This window comes from Piliocolobus tephrosceles, chromosome 21 (genome assembly GCF_002776525.5).
Source record: "Piliocolobus tephrosceles isolate RC106 chromosome 21, ASM277652v3, whole genome shotgun sequence".
Classification (NCBI taxonomy): domain Eukaryota; kingdom Metazoa; phylum Chordata; class Mammalia; order Primates; family Cercopithecidae; genus Piliocolobus; species Piliocolobus tephrosceles.
In genome coordinates this window covers 11,017,994-11,033,158 of record NC_045454.1, presented here as the reverse complement: position 1 = coordinate 11,033,158, position 15,165 = coordinate 11,017,994, and the positions used below count along the sequence as shown (strand labels likewise).

Sequence of the window (15,165 nt, the reverse complement as noted above, 5' to 3'; positions counted from 1 at the left end):
TGGCAGGGACTCTCTTCTCCTAAGCCAAGCCAGCTTCAAGAGGCCTAAAGTCAGGCAGCTAAACTCTACCTCTTGGAATTGACCACACTGTGGGATGAGAAACCACGTCCCCCAGTGCCAGAAGCAAAAGCACCAGAGCAGGGCACATTCCCATCTGTCAGCAGCCAGGGCAGGAGGCACAACCCAGAGCAGACACCACACCCACTCCCCAGGCGGGCAGCCCTTGCACCTTGCAGCACCACAGTTGGGCTCAGCTGGCCGCAGCGGGCAGAGGGCACCACACAAGAGGGAGACGCCTGCTAATCTGTGGGTTAGGAGACACAAGGCCAAAGTGACGGGAGAGCCCCCAGTGTGGGATGCATTTGTATATATGGGAGATCCTGTACCAGCTTACCTCCCCCACAATGGAACCTGGTACTGTCCATCCGTAGAGATTTCTTCGTCATCAGGAATGCACTGAAGTATGTATGCAATGAGAAGGAAAACAAGAGATGGGTCAGTGGTGCTGGTGGCTGGGAAGGGCCAGAGAGAGAAAAAATGAGCCTATTTGCCCTCCCACCATAGGGGACAAGGATGGAGGCGGCAGTCACAGTGGTTGCTAACATCTTTGTGACCTACCTGGAAAGTGAGCCACCCTTATGGAAAGCCGCCTCCTTCTTCTGTGATGGGAAAGGAGTGAGGAAGAGGTAACAGCATATCAAAGCCAGATGAGGGCAAGCTCCCAGCACTGAAAACCGGCATCCCTGCCCTGAGGGTGGTGGAGGAGGCAGTTCAGCAGTCTCGGAAAGAGGTGCTGGGGCCAGCCCATGCCTGAACCTCAGAACTCGACTTAGCACTCCCACAGGTCCCACCCCTCCAATCCCGGTCAGTCCTGAGGCCGTCCCTGGCTCCTTAAGGTTTCTCTAGCCTCTCCCGAGCCCCGAGTTGTCCTGATGCTTCTGCCTGGCTTGGAATGGTTTGGCCTCACTCTCCTGACTTCCTTTCAGACCATAACCTGGACCTGGCAGAGAAAGACTTTACAGTGAATACCGTGGCCGGTGCCATGAAGAGCTTTTTCTCAGAACTGCCTGACCCCCTGGTCCCGTACAACATGCAGATCGACTTGGTGGAGGCACACAGTGAGTACCAGCAGCCCAGTGTTGGGTGGATTGAGGGAGAAAGGGCTCAGCACTGGAAGAATAGGTCCTGCCCTCAGAATGGATGCTGGCTCTTAGAGCTGACGTTTGAAGGACAGCAGGCAAGGGAATTAACCAGATGACAACAATGGGACTTGCAAATCGGGCTCTTGCCCTTGTAGACCTTAGGTGCTTATCTGGGGGTTGCACCAAGAGAGTTGCAGGTTTCCCTCATACTCTCATTAGTTAAACGAGCATGGTTTCGGTGTCAGACTTGGCTCCTTTGCTTGCAGCCAACTTAACCTTCCCTGCCCCTTAGTGTCCTGCTGTTGTTACTAGCGCTACTCCTGCAGATGAGATTCAGTTCGGAAAGGCCTAGAAGTGAGGCTGTGAACAGCCTATTTAATAGTAGGTCTTATTTTCCTTTCCCCTCTTCTTACCTGTCTTCTCCCACCTCTCATGTAATGAAGTTAACATGCGTCTAGGGTCCTACAGCCTCTTAGGCAGCCGGCCTCTGGAGGGAAAGAGATAACTCCAGTGGCCAAGTGATCATTTGATGCTGTAGCAAATGAGCACCTCTGGTTTTAATGGTATCCTGTGTGCCGTGCCACCCTGCCTCATCAGCTGTTCCTGCCCCAGCCCGCCTCTCTCTAGAGGTGTTTGTCCAGATGGGCGAGCCTTCTCACTGGCCAGCCTTTCCCTGGACTTTGTGTAGTACCACAGAGGATGCCTGACCTCTCAGAGCGTCCCACCATGTGGCCCTCACTACCTTTTAAGTCATCAGCAGCCTTCCTGCTTTGTGCCTCTGGCAGGCCAAGACCCAGCAGCAGCCCTTGCTGTGCAGCTGCAGAAGGGGGTGTCTCTGCCAGCTTCCCAGAGATGACAGCCACCCCGTGATCCAGCGACCAGAGGGTGGGGAAGAGGAAAGCAGATGTGTTCCTCAGGGGCAGGACATTGGTCTCATCATGTCAGTGCCCAACTCTAAAGAGGGAGCTTTAAACAAGCCTCATTTACTCACAAGGCTGATGGTATAAGCAGAAATTTAAGGGAGGTGATGGATCAGTGTGACCCCGAGTCCCGGGTCACTGACTCTAAGTAGCATCTAAGGGAGATAGGTGTGGAGGAAGCCCACCCCTGAACTGTCAGAACCTCAACAGTGACAGGGCTGTGGGACCTCCAAGGTCACCCTTCCAGGGTCTGCACTTCCTGTGGTGTCTGTTTTCACAGTCTGGATGCCACTTTCACCTCATTCTGTCCACACTCTCTTAGCTGACTGGAATTGTTCACAGCTCCTAACCTAGCTAAGCCCACAGGGATGGGGCAGGAGAGCATGGTACTCCTGGGACGGTCAGAGAGTAGCCTGCCTTCTGAAGACAGGAGTCAGGGTTTCTCCAGAGCAGTTAGTGGGTGGGGACAGTTGCCGGCTTCTCCCCAATCCCGCTGTCGGAAGATAGAGGCTTTCCCAGCAGTCACTTCTCCAGGAGGCTCCAGGCAGGCACAGATGTGAAGTCGCATGGGAAATCTCTATTCTGGAGCCAGCTTTCTTTCCACGGAAGCTTGTCTCACAGTGGAAGTTAGGAAAAGAGGAAGGCATGGACTGATACCCAGTTTGCTGGAAGCTGGGAATTCCTGTCTGCATTTGTCTTGACTTGGCGCCATCTAGAGGTGCGTGGAATCCTGCCACCCGGCAGAACCCCATTGTTTCTGAGGGAACTGCTGACACAGCATCTTTTTGTGTAGGGTTGGGGGGCCAGCAGGAACGGGAGGTGCTATTGATAGGGAATCAGCTGCCCTTCCCACAGCAGCTTCCACCCAGCTTCCACTGCTCAGGAGGTGGCTGCTTGCCGCTGCTACTGCAGCAGCCTGGGAAAGGGTGGAGGTTTCCCGCTTCCTCTTCCCATTGTGTGTTTCCTGTACCCCCACGGTACTCAGCAGGGGCTCCGTTGTCTTGAACCTGACTGAAGCGGATGGGAGAGGAGAAGATCTTGCTGACATGGCACCTCTCTGGGCCAGAGCAGTTGACTGAAAAGCTAGGCTGTGGATGTTACAGGGCCAGGTTCAACTGAGCCACAGATACCAGGCAGTGTAAAAGTTAGTAGTGTTAAGGGATATTATGGAAAAAAGATGATCATGCCCCAAAGTAGCTCTTCCCAGACTGGCTGGGGTTTCCATGGCTACATCAACTTGACCAGCTCTTTCTACTTAATCCCTGAGAGCAATTGTGTCTCTATATGTTCAGGCCTTGGAACCAGTTTCAAATCCCATCACAACAAGTATCAAGGTCACTAGCAAATGGTTTTGTTAGCTCCAGAATTTCACAATATTGAACACTGCTGAAAATGTACCCATAAAATAGAGACGTTTGTGATTATTTGCCAGTTATTTTCCTACCACACTCAAGGTGATGCGTGGGAGATTCAGAAATGAACAGCAGCAGCAACCGCACCGCCCATGGCCTGTGTGTCTGCCTAGGCTTGGCCCAGCTCTCCACAAGGCATTTGATTCCCATCGCTGATCTTCCTTTGAGGAAGATGGTATTATAATACATCTCCATTTTACAGAGGAGGAAACAGCTTCTCAGAGGTGATGCAGCCTGCCTAGGGTCACACCGCTAGGGAGTGACAAGCCGGGGCTTGAGTGCCTGCCTCCATGGGTGCAAGTGAAGTTCTCTGAAGGCAGAGCAAAGCTGAGCTTGAAGTGCACAAACCCCAGCGAGGAAGAGGGCTTCGCAGGGGAGATGGGCCAGGGTTTCAGGAGGCAGAGGAAGAGGTTTGCCCTGCCTGTCTTGTCTCCTCCCTGTAGCCCACCCCCGCCTTCAGGAGTCGCTCTTGCCTGGTGTCTCCCCTGTCTCTGGTGACTCCCTCCCCACTGCCTATCTTGAGTTGACTCCATCCAGCTGGTGTCCACAGGCCCTGCCCTATGGCTTTTGTGCTGGAAGGGGTGCTAGAGCTGGCTCCATGTCAAGCCAGAGGGTCTGGACCAAAGGACCTGTGGCTCCAGGGTCCCCACTAACTCCCTGTAATAGCTCGTAAAATTCAGTCTTTTTAATTTAAGGAGAGACCAGTCGTTTTGGTCAGATTGTTGAAGGGGATGTGTGACCCGAACATGGTTCAGGATGCCGGCTCATTGTCTCAGCCTTTCCTTTTGACAGATGAGACCGTTGGGGCTGGAGATAACAGTGCAGCCTAGGTTACCAGGAGACGGCCCTGCTGCTCTCTGGGCTCTTGTTCACCAGCTGCCTTGGACGTTGCTGGTTCTGGGATCCTGCCTTCCTTTGATCTGTCCAGATAGCTGCCCGAGGGCACGGGGGTGCTTCTCACACCCACGCACGGGGTCATTAATTTCACAGATAGCCAGGCCCTGTGTGGACAGAGACAGATGGCAGTGGGCACACACATATTCGGCCCCCAGCTCAGTCTAGTGGGACAGGACATTCAACAGGTGATTGCAAAGCCATGTCTCTAGGGGAAGGACAGCCTGGATTCCCCATCCTGGGCCCTGTAGAGTGAGGTCTTGACCTTGGAGTTGTTTACCACCTGGGACGGGGAGAGCCGACACCGGACGAGCCTGCGTGATCACTGAAGGACTGTGACCCTGAGCTGGGCTTTCCCTTTCCTGGTGATGCAGGCGTACAGATGGTCAGCGGTGGCCAGCAGGGACTTTCCTCCAGGCACTGAGCTGGCAGCAGCAGACCCAAGCCTAGAGCTTGGTTGGCAGCCTGGGTGCCAGTGATGGCAGTGGCGCAGCACAGCCAGGGCAGGAGTGTTCTTTGGGAACGGGGTCTCTGCCGCCAATTTGTTTGACCTTGGACCAGTATTCTGGCTTTGTGAGTTCTGGTGTGGCTGTGCTGTAAGAGGTATGGGAAGCTATTCAGTAAGGTCCCTGTGCCCTCTGGCTGTCCCCTCCCCTTCCTCCTGAGTTCTTGGGGTCCCTATTTTATTAAATTGCTGGGTCCGTGTCCAGGCTGTCTTGGTTCAACTGGCCCAAAAATGCGTCCCCTAGATGTTTCTTGCCGTCTCAGGCGACTAGCCCCTAAGTTCAAAAGTATGATGTCCCATCAAGAGGTGCAGCTCCCAGCCCACACCCCCTGAGCAAGAGCAGAGCCACCTGGAGCCGAGCCAAGCGAAGGGGTGAGCGCAGTGTGGAGGCTGGGGTCTCCTCCATAGGCCACCGTCTCTCCCGGCCCACACCCCTGGACTCCTGTCTACCACTGACCACACACTGGAGCAGGATGGGTTCTTGTTGTTGTTGTTAGAAAAAACTAAGTGTCTTGACTCCCGAAGGGTAGGCTGAGGGAGTAAAGGATGTGAGGATCGGGCCCTCCACAGTCTGGGTCCTGAGGGGACTCTGAAGGGGGTGGAGGTCATACCAAAAGTCTGGACGAGTGGACCTGAGAGTCCACAAACCAGCACATGCCAGGTGTGGGGAGAAGCCACCCTGGGCACCTGTACCATGGTGGGTCCGGGTTGCAGCAGCTCACCCAGGGCTGGGTGCCCTGACGGCCCTGTCCCAGCAGGGACCCCAGGGAGCCTATTGCCCCTGCTGTTTCTTTGGCCAGTGTAGACACCTGGCTGGGCAGGCCGGCCCACCTGTTGAAGCTGCAGGTCCCTGTAAAGCAAGGTTCTACTGAAGATGGTGAGCGGCTCCCCTGAGTGTGCTGCTGCCCTGTGACCAGGTCCACACAGACTGTGGCCCCAGCCTGCAGCAGCACCATGGGGCAGAAGGTGTCCGGGGTGCACGGGCTGGGCTGGCTCTTGGCCACCAGCTTGTTCCCCAGGCCTCTGGCTTGGAGCTGCCAGAGTCTGTGCTTGACCACACCCAGGCCCAGGTTGGAGCCGGACAGCCCAGTCAGCACCGTGCTCAGCAAGTAGCAGCCAGCCAGAGGCGCCGTGAACTCACCAGGGATGAGGATGGTGGTCAGGAGGGGAGACTGGGGCCGGGCCAAGAAGGCCTCGAGGAGCCAGCCCAAAGCTCCTGGACTAGAGAGGGACCCTCTGGGTCCTTTCCCCTCTTTCCACTAGACCGTAAGCAGCAGGGAATTTGGTTTTTGTTCCCTACTGCATCCCCAGCGTGTAAAATAGTACCCAGGCAGGGGCAGGCCCCCGTAAACATCTGCTTCTCCCACACACTGAGGATAAACAAATGACCCAAGCAGGAAAGGCCTCCCAAATCCGAGAATGAAATAATTCGCATTGTCTGGCGAGGCAAGAATGGGGTGCTGTCACCGACAGCCTCACCCATCCCCATGTGCTCAGCCCAGTCCCTCTCATGCTCACCTGCCTCTGGCTCAGAGTCGCCTCCTCCCTCGCTGAGGACTGTTGAGGGACCTGTGCCTGGTTCGGACCAAGGCAGCTGAAAATGCCACACAGGGCACAGACACTGCTGGTGCCCCCCCCCCAGTCCTGGGTCAGGGGAGAGTGGGTATAGGAAAAATGTATGAAGCCGGGTACGGTGGCTCATGCCTGTAATCCCAGCACTTTGGGAGGCCAAGGCGGGCGGATCTGGAGGTCAGGAGTTCGAGACCAGCCTGACCAACATGGTGAAACCTCATCTCTACTAAAAATACAAAAATTAGCTGGACCTGTAATCCCAGCTACTCAGGAGGCTGAGGCAGGAGAATTGCTTAAACCTGGGAGGGGTTCTCTACTAAAAATGCAAAAATTAGCCATGCCTGTAATTCCAGCTACTCAGGAGGCTGAGGCAGGAGAATCACTTGAACCTGGGAGGTGGAGGTTGCAGTGAGCCGAGATCGCGCCACCACGCTCCAGCTGGGCAATACAGCGAGACTCCATCTCAAAAAAATAAAAAGTGTCCTAGCTGGTGAAGCCAGCACCCTAGAGGGCGCCCCATCCCCTTTCCTGTCAGAGGATTACTGCAGTCAGAGAGGACTCTGCTGCCTGCAGGGAGGAGAGGACCCAGAGCAGATGGGCTGAGCTGGGGGACAGGCCTAGGTCCCATCCACCTTTGACATCACCAGCCTTGTGACCCTCTCTTTGCCTCTGGAGTGGGTTCCTCAGCCACCATATGGGTAACACCCAACCCCACCTTCCACTCAGGTCTGTGGTCAGGGCCACGCGAAGAGCACTGTGAAGCTGTCCTGCTAGCACTCGGGCAGCACCCAAACCTGAGCAGCTGCTGGTGCCTTTGCCATGTGAAGAGGCTGCAGCCGGAGCCTAGAGGGGTGAGGGTAAGCTTTGCTTAAGGAAAGAGGTGAATGGGGCTGAGTCAAAGGATGTTGACAAGGTCGGCCTTGTTTTTAGTGTGGCCCAGACTTGAGCAGAAGGGCCTCTCGCCTTCCTTGACCTCTGCCCAGCGAGCTCCTAGTACTGCTCCGTACTCAGGAGCACCTGGACCAGGCAGCCAGTGGGGAGGGGAGCATGCCAGGAGACTGGCCACCCACCCCTCACTAGGCATTCAGCTGAGGTGCACATGCAGAAGGAGGCTGGGATTTTAGGGGGCAGCCCCTAAATTTTTTTTTTTTTTTTTCTTTTTGAGATGGAGTCTTGCTCTGTCACCCAGGCTGGAGCACAGTGACGTAATCTCAGCTCACTGCAACCTCCACCTCCCAAGTTCAAGCAATCCCTCTGCCTCAGCCTCCCAAATAGCTGGGATTATAGGCACACGCCACCACACCTGGCTAATTTTTGTATTTTTGGTAGAGATGGGGTTTTGCCATGTTGTCCAGGCTGGTCTCAAACCCCTGACTTCAAGTGATCCACCCACCTCAGCCTCCCAAAGTGCTGGGATTACAGGCGTGAGCCACCGCACCCACCTGGCCCCTAAATTATTATCAAAGCAGGCTCTGTAACTCCCACCCCTGCCCCTCCCCACCCCCTAAGGAAGAAACAAAACCACCCTCATTGCTGCTCATCAGATAGGAAGGAGAGCAGGCGTCCCTGGCAGACCTAGGCTTTGCCAGCCCCGTTTCCTGCCTCCAGCCAGAGGATGGGATGAGACCCAGCTCTTACGTAAAGGTGCTACCACTCGATGCTTAATTAAGACAAACACAGCTGTGTTTGGGTCGTGCAGGCACCTACGGAGAGACCTATGTCCTCCTGTGCCAAGCTAGCAGCTGGAAGGGGGCATGACGCTTTTATTAAGTGAAGGTTTGCGCAACACACATGCTGCTTGTGTTTTCTAATACAGTCTTCTGTCCTCCCTACAGCAGTTTACTTTTTTTATGTAGACATTGTATTGTAACATGACAATGAACTGTTTGAAGATTCAAGGTCATGGAAAAGAGTGTGCCCATGGCCGGGTGCGGTGGCTTACGCCTGTAATCCTAGCATTTTGGGAGGCCAAGGCAGGTAGATCACCTGAGGTCAGGAATTCCAGACCAGCCTGGACAACATGATGAAACCCTATCTCTAGTAAAAATATAAAAATCAGCCACGCATGGTGGCGGGCACCTGTAATCCCAGCTACTTGGGAGGCTGAGGCAGGAGAATCACTTGAACCCAGGAAGTGGAGGTTGCAGTGAGCTGAGATCGCGCCACTGCACTCCAGCCTAGGGGACAGAGCGAGACTCCATCTCAAAAAAAGAAAAAAAGAAAAAGAAAAGAATGTGCCCTTGAGGTGGAACCCTTAAAATAAACCTTGGATTCAGAGAAATGAAGCTGCTCATAGCCCAATAACTAGCTCCCAGGACTTTTTTAGTCATTTCTGATAGACAGGTGTTACCAAGACACTGCTCTCATCAAGTTACACTCTCAAGGCCACAGATTTGCCTGGTTTCATTCGTCCTCATTAGGCTGCCGGGGAGAGCTCCTGGAGCTCTGTCCCTTCCAGCCCTGCAGCCTCCCTCCCGCAGGCTCCTGCAAGTAGACTGGCTCTCAGGTGCCCTTACTTTTTGTCCGGCTGTGAACTCTGAATTTAACTGCCGGGTGTCACCGAATGAAGGAGGCACTGTCCACAGCCCCTTTTACAGATGAGGAGACTGACCCTACGGTGTCACTTGCCCAGGGTGACACGGTTGGCACGAGAGGCTGGATTTGTACCCAGGGCCATCTGGGTCAGGATCTGGACTCCAGACCACCACAGGACCTTCCTCCCTGCTCAGCGTGCCCGCCCTTGGGATTCTGTCTGCTCTTCCAAGTCTCACTCTCACCAGGGTCCTTGTGCAACTCCCCCAACTCTGACCCTCTGGGCACATCACCTGCTGCAAAGGTGACTAGGAAGCCATGGGTTTCCTAAAGAATACCTGGTTCAGGGCCGGGCGCGGTGGCTCACGCCTGTAATCCCAGCACTTTGGGAGGCCGAGGTGGGTGGATCACGAGGTCAGGAGATCGAGACCATCCTGGCTAACACAGTGAAACCCCCTCTCTACTAAAAATACAAAAAATTAGCCAGGTGTGGTAGCGAGCACCTGTAGTCCCAGCTACTCGGGAGGCTGAGGCAGGAGAATGGCGTGAACTCAGGAGGTAGAGCTTGCAGTGAGCCGAGATGGCGCCACTGCACTCCAGCCTGGGTGACAGAGCGAGACTCCGTCTCAAAAAGAAAAAGAAAAAGAAAAGAATACCTGGTTCAGGGAGTCCGCACCCCTCCCGGATTCATCAGCAGAATGGTACACGTGTGTCTCCGGGGGAGACGATCCAGCACCATCGTCTATCTCAAAGGAGCCTGAACCCCCAAGCCCATTAGCAACCATCGGCGTTATAATAGACCCCCTCTTCACCACCCCCACCCACAGCCACCAGTTGTGAAATACCTGCCATCTCCTTCGTGAGACCCTCCTGTGGTTCTTCTGTGCCCTGGAGTCTAAGAAGGAAACATGGGGACGTCTTTCCCTGCACAGAGAAATCTGTCTTAGCCAACTGGGCTCCAGGTGGGCTCTGGGACATTTGTGCCTCACCAGCCCGGGATGCCCTTCCCAGCCAAGGTGGGCCACACCCACTCGGGGATGGCAAGCCCAGTGGACACGGCTCAAGCCCCACAGCCAGTCCCAGCTCTGCAACTTCTAACCTCAGATACCTCATCCTCAAAATGGGGTGACGAGTTCCTGCCTCACACGATTGTGGGGACTCATGGAACTGGGCCTGGCGCAGGTTACGAGCTGCATTCCAGGCAGTTGTTTTCCCTCCCCTAGGACATTGGGATTCCGTGATAGACAAAGTGTGGGCATTGGGGGGAAAGGGGGTGCATAGTTCCTTTGGTGAAGTGTATAAGAATTCCCCCACTGTTTCCATCAGCCCCTCCAGTGGGGATGTGCGGAGGGTCCCTGTGTCTCTAGGGAAAGGACAGAGCCTTGGTCCCATGACCGACTCCCTCCCTCGAAGGTCTGTTGGCGTGGGTGGGTGGCAGCGGCTGCCCATCTCCATCTGGTCAGGAAGCAAGCAGGCTTTCTGCGTAGGGATGCCTGTCTCCAGGGGCAACCGGATGAGCAAAGAATGGTGTTCTTTATGGCGTAGTCTCTCCAGATCGTTCTATCTCGGGTGGTGGGGGCCAGGAAGCCCCAGGCACACAGTGCCGCCCTTCAGTGGGGGCCTGGGACACAGAGGTGGGCCGGGCCCCTGGGCCAGTGCCACTGCCAGGTGTGCCAGCCTTGGGCACAGGCTTTGGGGGAAAGAGTGGCGTTAGTGTCATCCAAAAGCCCTGGGCTGCCCTCAGAGAAGGCCCATCACAGAGCACACCCTGGGGTGGCCACCAGCCTTGGCCATGAAAGGCAAGGCTTTGGTTTTCTCTCTCCTCAGAAATCAACGACCGGGAGCAGAAGTTGCATGCCCTTAAGGAGGTATTAAAGAAATTTCCAAAAGAAAACCACGAAGTCTTCAAGTATGTCATCTCTCACTTAAACAAGTAAGTCGCAGGGCCTTCTGGTTGGTTTTTCCTCTGGAAAATTGACAGCCAGGGTCAGTGCATCGCAGAACAAGGCTGCCAGTAGCAGCCTCAGGCCCTGGCCTGGAAGGGGTGCTGGCCAGCCTCCCGTGGTGCCCACTGGGCTCAGCGCCTGGAGCCTCTGCTTCTCACCCATCCTAAGGCCTCCCTCCTGCTCCTATCTGAGGGCGGCCACGTGGCCCCAAACCTGCCCAACACCAGACAGTGCACTTAGCTCTGTCGGGCATGGGGCCTCTTGTAGGCCTGCGCCCCAAAGCTGGCAGAGAGAGAAGATCTTCTGGTTGGTGCTGATGTTCCAGAAATCTTCTCCTGAATCAAAAACACCTCAGAGCCCCTGAAAGTCCTCTCTCAGCATTCACGTTCCCAGCTGGGGAGAACCGGGACATCGCACCTCGAGAGGTGTGCTGCAGGAGAGAGCCAGCCTCCAGCATGGAGCACAGGCTGCAGGCAGGAGGCCATGTGGCTGTTCCCTGAACTTCCGTGTGTGTGGAGGAGGGCTGCTGGCCAAGTGGCATCTGATGGCACTCTGGTTTAGGACGCTCAGCCTCCCTCCCTCGTCACAGCTGGAGCACTGCCACTGCTTTGGCTGGCTGCAGAGCGAGTCCCTGAGGTGGTCGGTCCACCCCCAGGGGTTTTCAGGGCTCCAGGCAGCCTCTCCAAGGTTGGCCATGTGGAGGCACTGGGCTGGAGGGGAGAGGACACTGAGGGCGCAGCCTCCCGGGCAGGGCAGGGCAGGGCACAGAGAGCTACACGTGGCCTTTTCTGCTCCGCCTGAGGGTGTGCAGGCGGGGCTCAGCCTGCGTGCTGAAGACCATGAGCGCCCAGGGCCAGGCCGGGCCCTGTCAGCACAGTTCTGACCATAGAGTTTGGTGTCGCCCACAGGGTCAGCCACAACAACAAGGTGAATCTCATGACCAGCGAGAACCTCTCCATCTGCTTCTGGCCCACCTTGATGAGACCTGATTTCAGCACCATGGACGCCCTCACAGCCACGCGCACCTACCAGACAATCATTGAACTCTTCATTCAGCAGTGCCCCTTCTTCTTCTACAATCGGCCCATCACCGAGCCCCCTGGTGCCAGGCCCAGCTCCCCCTCCGCCGTGGCTTCCACCGTCCCCTTCCTCACTTCCACGCCTGTCACAAGTCAACCGTCGCCCCCACAGTCGCCTCCTCCCACCCCCCAGTCCCCAATGCAGCCACTGCTTCCCTCCCAGCTTCAAGCCGAACACACGCTGTGACCCACCAAGACCTGGGGCGACAGGAGAACCGGTCCTCTCTCTGACGGGGTGGCATTTGGCCTTGAACAAAACCAAGTCCACTGGGGGCAGAGGCAGAGGCAAGTGGCCCTCTCCATCACCTTCTCAAGACCTCAGTGGGAGCACCAGCCAATGGTACCATCGGCCAGGCTGCCAGGTGCCCTGGGCCCAGCGCTGCAGACCTGAGCTGGCTGCAGGCAGCAGCCATGGGGCCCTGTCCTTTGACTTGGACCCCTTTGAGGACTGAACTAGGCAGGCAGCAGCCCCAGTGCCCTCCCTCTGTTCTCTGGACCACCACCCCACCTGGCTGCGCACACCAGCCTCCAGGTGCCTCCCTCTGCTTGTACAGGGCCCGTGGTCGGGACAGTGCCCTGGCCAGGGAGGAGGATGCTCTGAGATTCAGGGCGGGGCTGGCAACCCCCGAAGAGAACACTTCCCGCTGGTCTGTCTCTTCCCACCTTCCATCTGCACACACCCGCAAGGTAAGCGTGCAGCCCGCTGGTGGCTCCTTGGGAACGTGTAGGCCACGGCTCTGCCACCACTAGGTACCTGCTGAGGGCGCTGGCCCTGCAGATCGGAGCAGCGGAGGACAGCTTTGTGCCTGGACCCAGACAGTGCAGGACTTCCCTCCTCACCCCGCCATCCCACTCCACCGGCTTTCCGAGACATTCCCTGCAAACAAAGGAACACTAGGAGAAAAAATGGAAAAACCCTTCCAATAATTAAAAAGGAAAAAACCACGGAAAGAAAACTACAGACCTCAAGATTTCACTCTGTGCCCACCTCTGCCGGGAGGGAGGGAGGCACACAGGTGGAGTTGACCCTCGTCTTTGTGGCAGCAAAACCAGGATGCCTGGAGCTATGGCCTGAGAGCCTCCTGGGGTCCCACTCACCCACTTAGGTCTAGTCGCCAGATTCCCCGTTTTCCCAAGAAGAGGGTTCGAGCCGTTGGTGGGGAGAGCCCGGGAGATGGCAGAGCAGGCCGGAACCTGGGCTGCCCCAGAACACAGTCCGTTACGATAGAAACACTACTGGAGCGTGTGTGTGGGGTGTGTGTGTGCGCACGTGTGAGTGTGTGTGTGGGCACTTGGGGAGTTGGGGACTGCTGGAAGGTGCCAGGTGCACTTGGGGTTGGGGTTGGTGTGTGGGGTGTTGAAGTGGAATCGTTTCATCCCAGCCATGGAGGCCACCAGCAGGAGTGTTCATGGGGATGTGGGCGGGGTGGGGCACTTTGAAGGAATGGCAGTCTGCTGGTGCCCTCGAAGGGGCATCCTTCCTGGTCCTTGCCAGCCCAGAGGTGCCGTGCCTGCCTATCACCCACCACCACCCTAGCCCAGCCTTGCCACTGCTCCAGGAAAAGCTCTTCTCCTGCCCACCTCTGCCCTCCAGCACTGCAAACTTGCGTGGCTGGGCCATGGCCTCTGCAGCCAGGAAGACTGGGCACCCCCCAGGCGAGAGCTAGCGGGGTGCAGAGGGCCCCACACCAGACAGCCCTTGGGGCTCATTGCACTTTAAGAAATAGGATCTGTGGTATATTCCAGGTGGCCTGATGGACACCTCCCGGGCGTCTGCAGTGCCCCACCCATGCCCACCTGCAGTGGTTGGAGACAGGAGTGGCCCTTCGTCTCCCAAGCCCCCTCTGGGGACGGCTGGCTCACTGTCTCCAGTTCTCAATGGCCAACGAAGGTGCTTGGAAACACTCACGTACCCTTGCAAGTTTTACCGCCTCTTGAGGAACACAAATCGGAGAACAAACCCAAGGTCCAGGCGTGTTTTCTGTGAATGTTGGATGATGAAGTTTTGTCTTTTCTGGCGGAGCTGTGCCTGGCCCTGTAGGCCCAGGGTTGACTGGAAGGTGACATCTGTGTTTCGTTTTAGCTGAGGTTGGCAGATAGGTTCCCAAACTCCCCCAGTCCTGGGCCCCACCAGATGAAGAAACGGCCGCATTTACTCACCCCGCCCCCTTTTCAAGGTCATGCTCACCTGGTCAGCACCTCACAGAATTGGGGGTGGAGGGAAAGCATGGTGGTAGCCTGGGCCATCCCTGTATGAACGCAGGCAAAAGCAGCCCAGTCACCCTCACTGCTTGAGCTAACACTGCCACCTCTTTTGTGAGCACGAAAGCCACGTCCCAAGCCACCCGGCCCCTGATTCCACAGATGTATGTGCAGCCAGTGACTTCCCTGGGAGTGTGGAGGGGGCGATGAGGAGCACCTGGGCTTTCTACCCCTCTCCTCACAGAAGTACCTGAAACTAGGCCTGGGGCACCCCCAACGCAGCGCCCTGTCAGCCAAGGTGGGCAGGCAGGGACTGTGGCAGCTCATGTCCGAAGGGAGCCCCCATGCACAGGAAGCCCCAGGGTTCCTCTTGTTTCCTCCACTAACTCTTCAGCCTCTCGTCTGCTGCTTCAGGCTGAGGGACTAGAGGACATCTCAGTCGTTTGAGTGGCATGGCCAGTCGTGGCAGGCCAGGCTTCAGCATCCGGCCAGGGCAGCGTGCAGACTGGGCCCTTGTGTGGGAGTGACAGAGAAGCATCCTTGGGGATTGTTGGAACCGTGCTGTCCCCACCCCTGCTTTCATCGGGGCTCTAAGTTCTGGAAGGTGCTTGCACAGAGGGTGCTCATGGGACCCGCATGCAGCTCTCAGCACTGGGCGGGTGGGCATTGGCTTGTCCAGAATGGGGACATGGGGCAGCCACCCCCACCCAGTGAGAGTGCAGACACCGTGTGCGGGAACAGCAGCCCTTGGTGCAAAGCCAGAGACTGATCCTGGCTCTGATGGCTGAGGAGGGAGGACGCGAGGCTGGGTGGCGTGGCTCGTGAATCCAGTTAGAATTCTTGGCTTGTAGGCCGGGCGCGGTGGCTCCAGCCTGTAATCCCAGCACTTTGGGAGGCCGAGACGGGCGGATCACGAGGTCAGGAGATCGAGACCATCCTGGCTAACCCGGTGAAACCCCGT

At 56.6% G+C, this 15,165-nt stretch overlaps 1 protein-coding gene across 1 annotated transcript in view; it reads left to right on the top strand.

The window, feature by feature from the left end:
- ARHGAP35 (Rho GTPase activating protein 35) overlaps nt 1-15,159 on the top strand; it is a 149,119-nt gene extending 133,960 nt beyond the window's left edge. Inside the window, exons 5-7 of the mRNA XM_023182249.3 lie at nt 987-1,118; nt 10,805-10,910; nt 11,832-15,159. Of these exons, the coding sequence (XP_023038017.1) occupies nt 987-1,118; nt 10,805-10,910; nt 11,832-12,189 (596 nt within the window). The 3' untranslated portion in view covers nt 12,190-15,159. The remainder of the gene's footprint in view (nt 1-986; nt 1,119-10,804; nt 10,911-11,831) is intronic.
- The last annotated feature ends 6 nt before the right edge of the window (nt 15,160-15,165 follow it).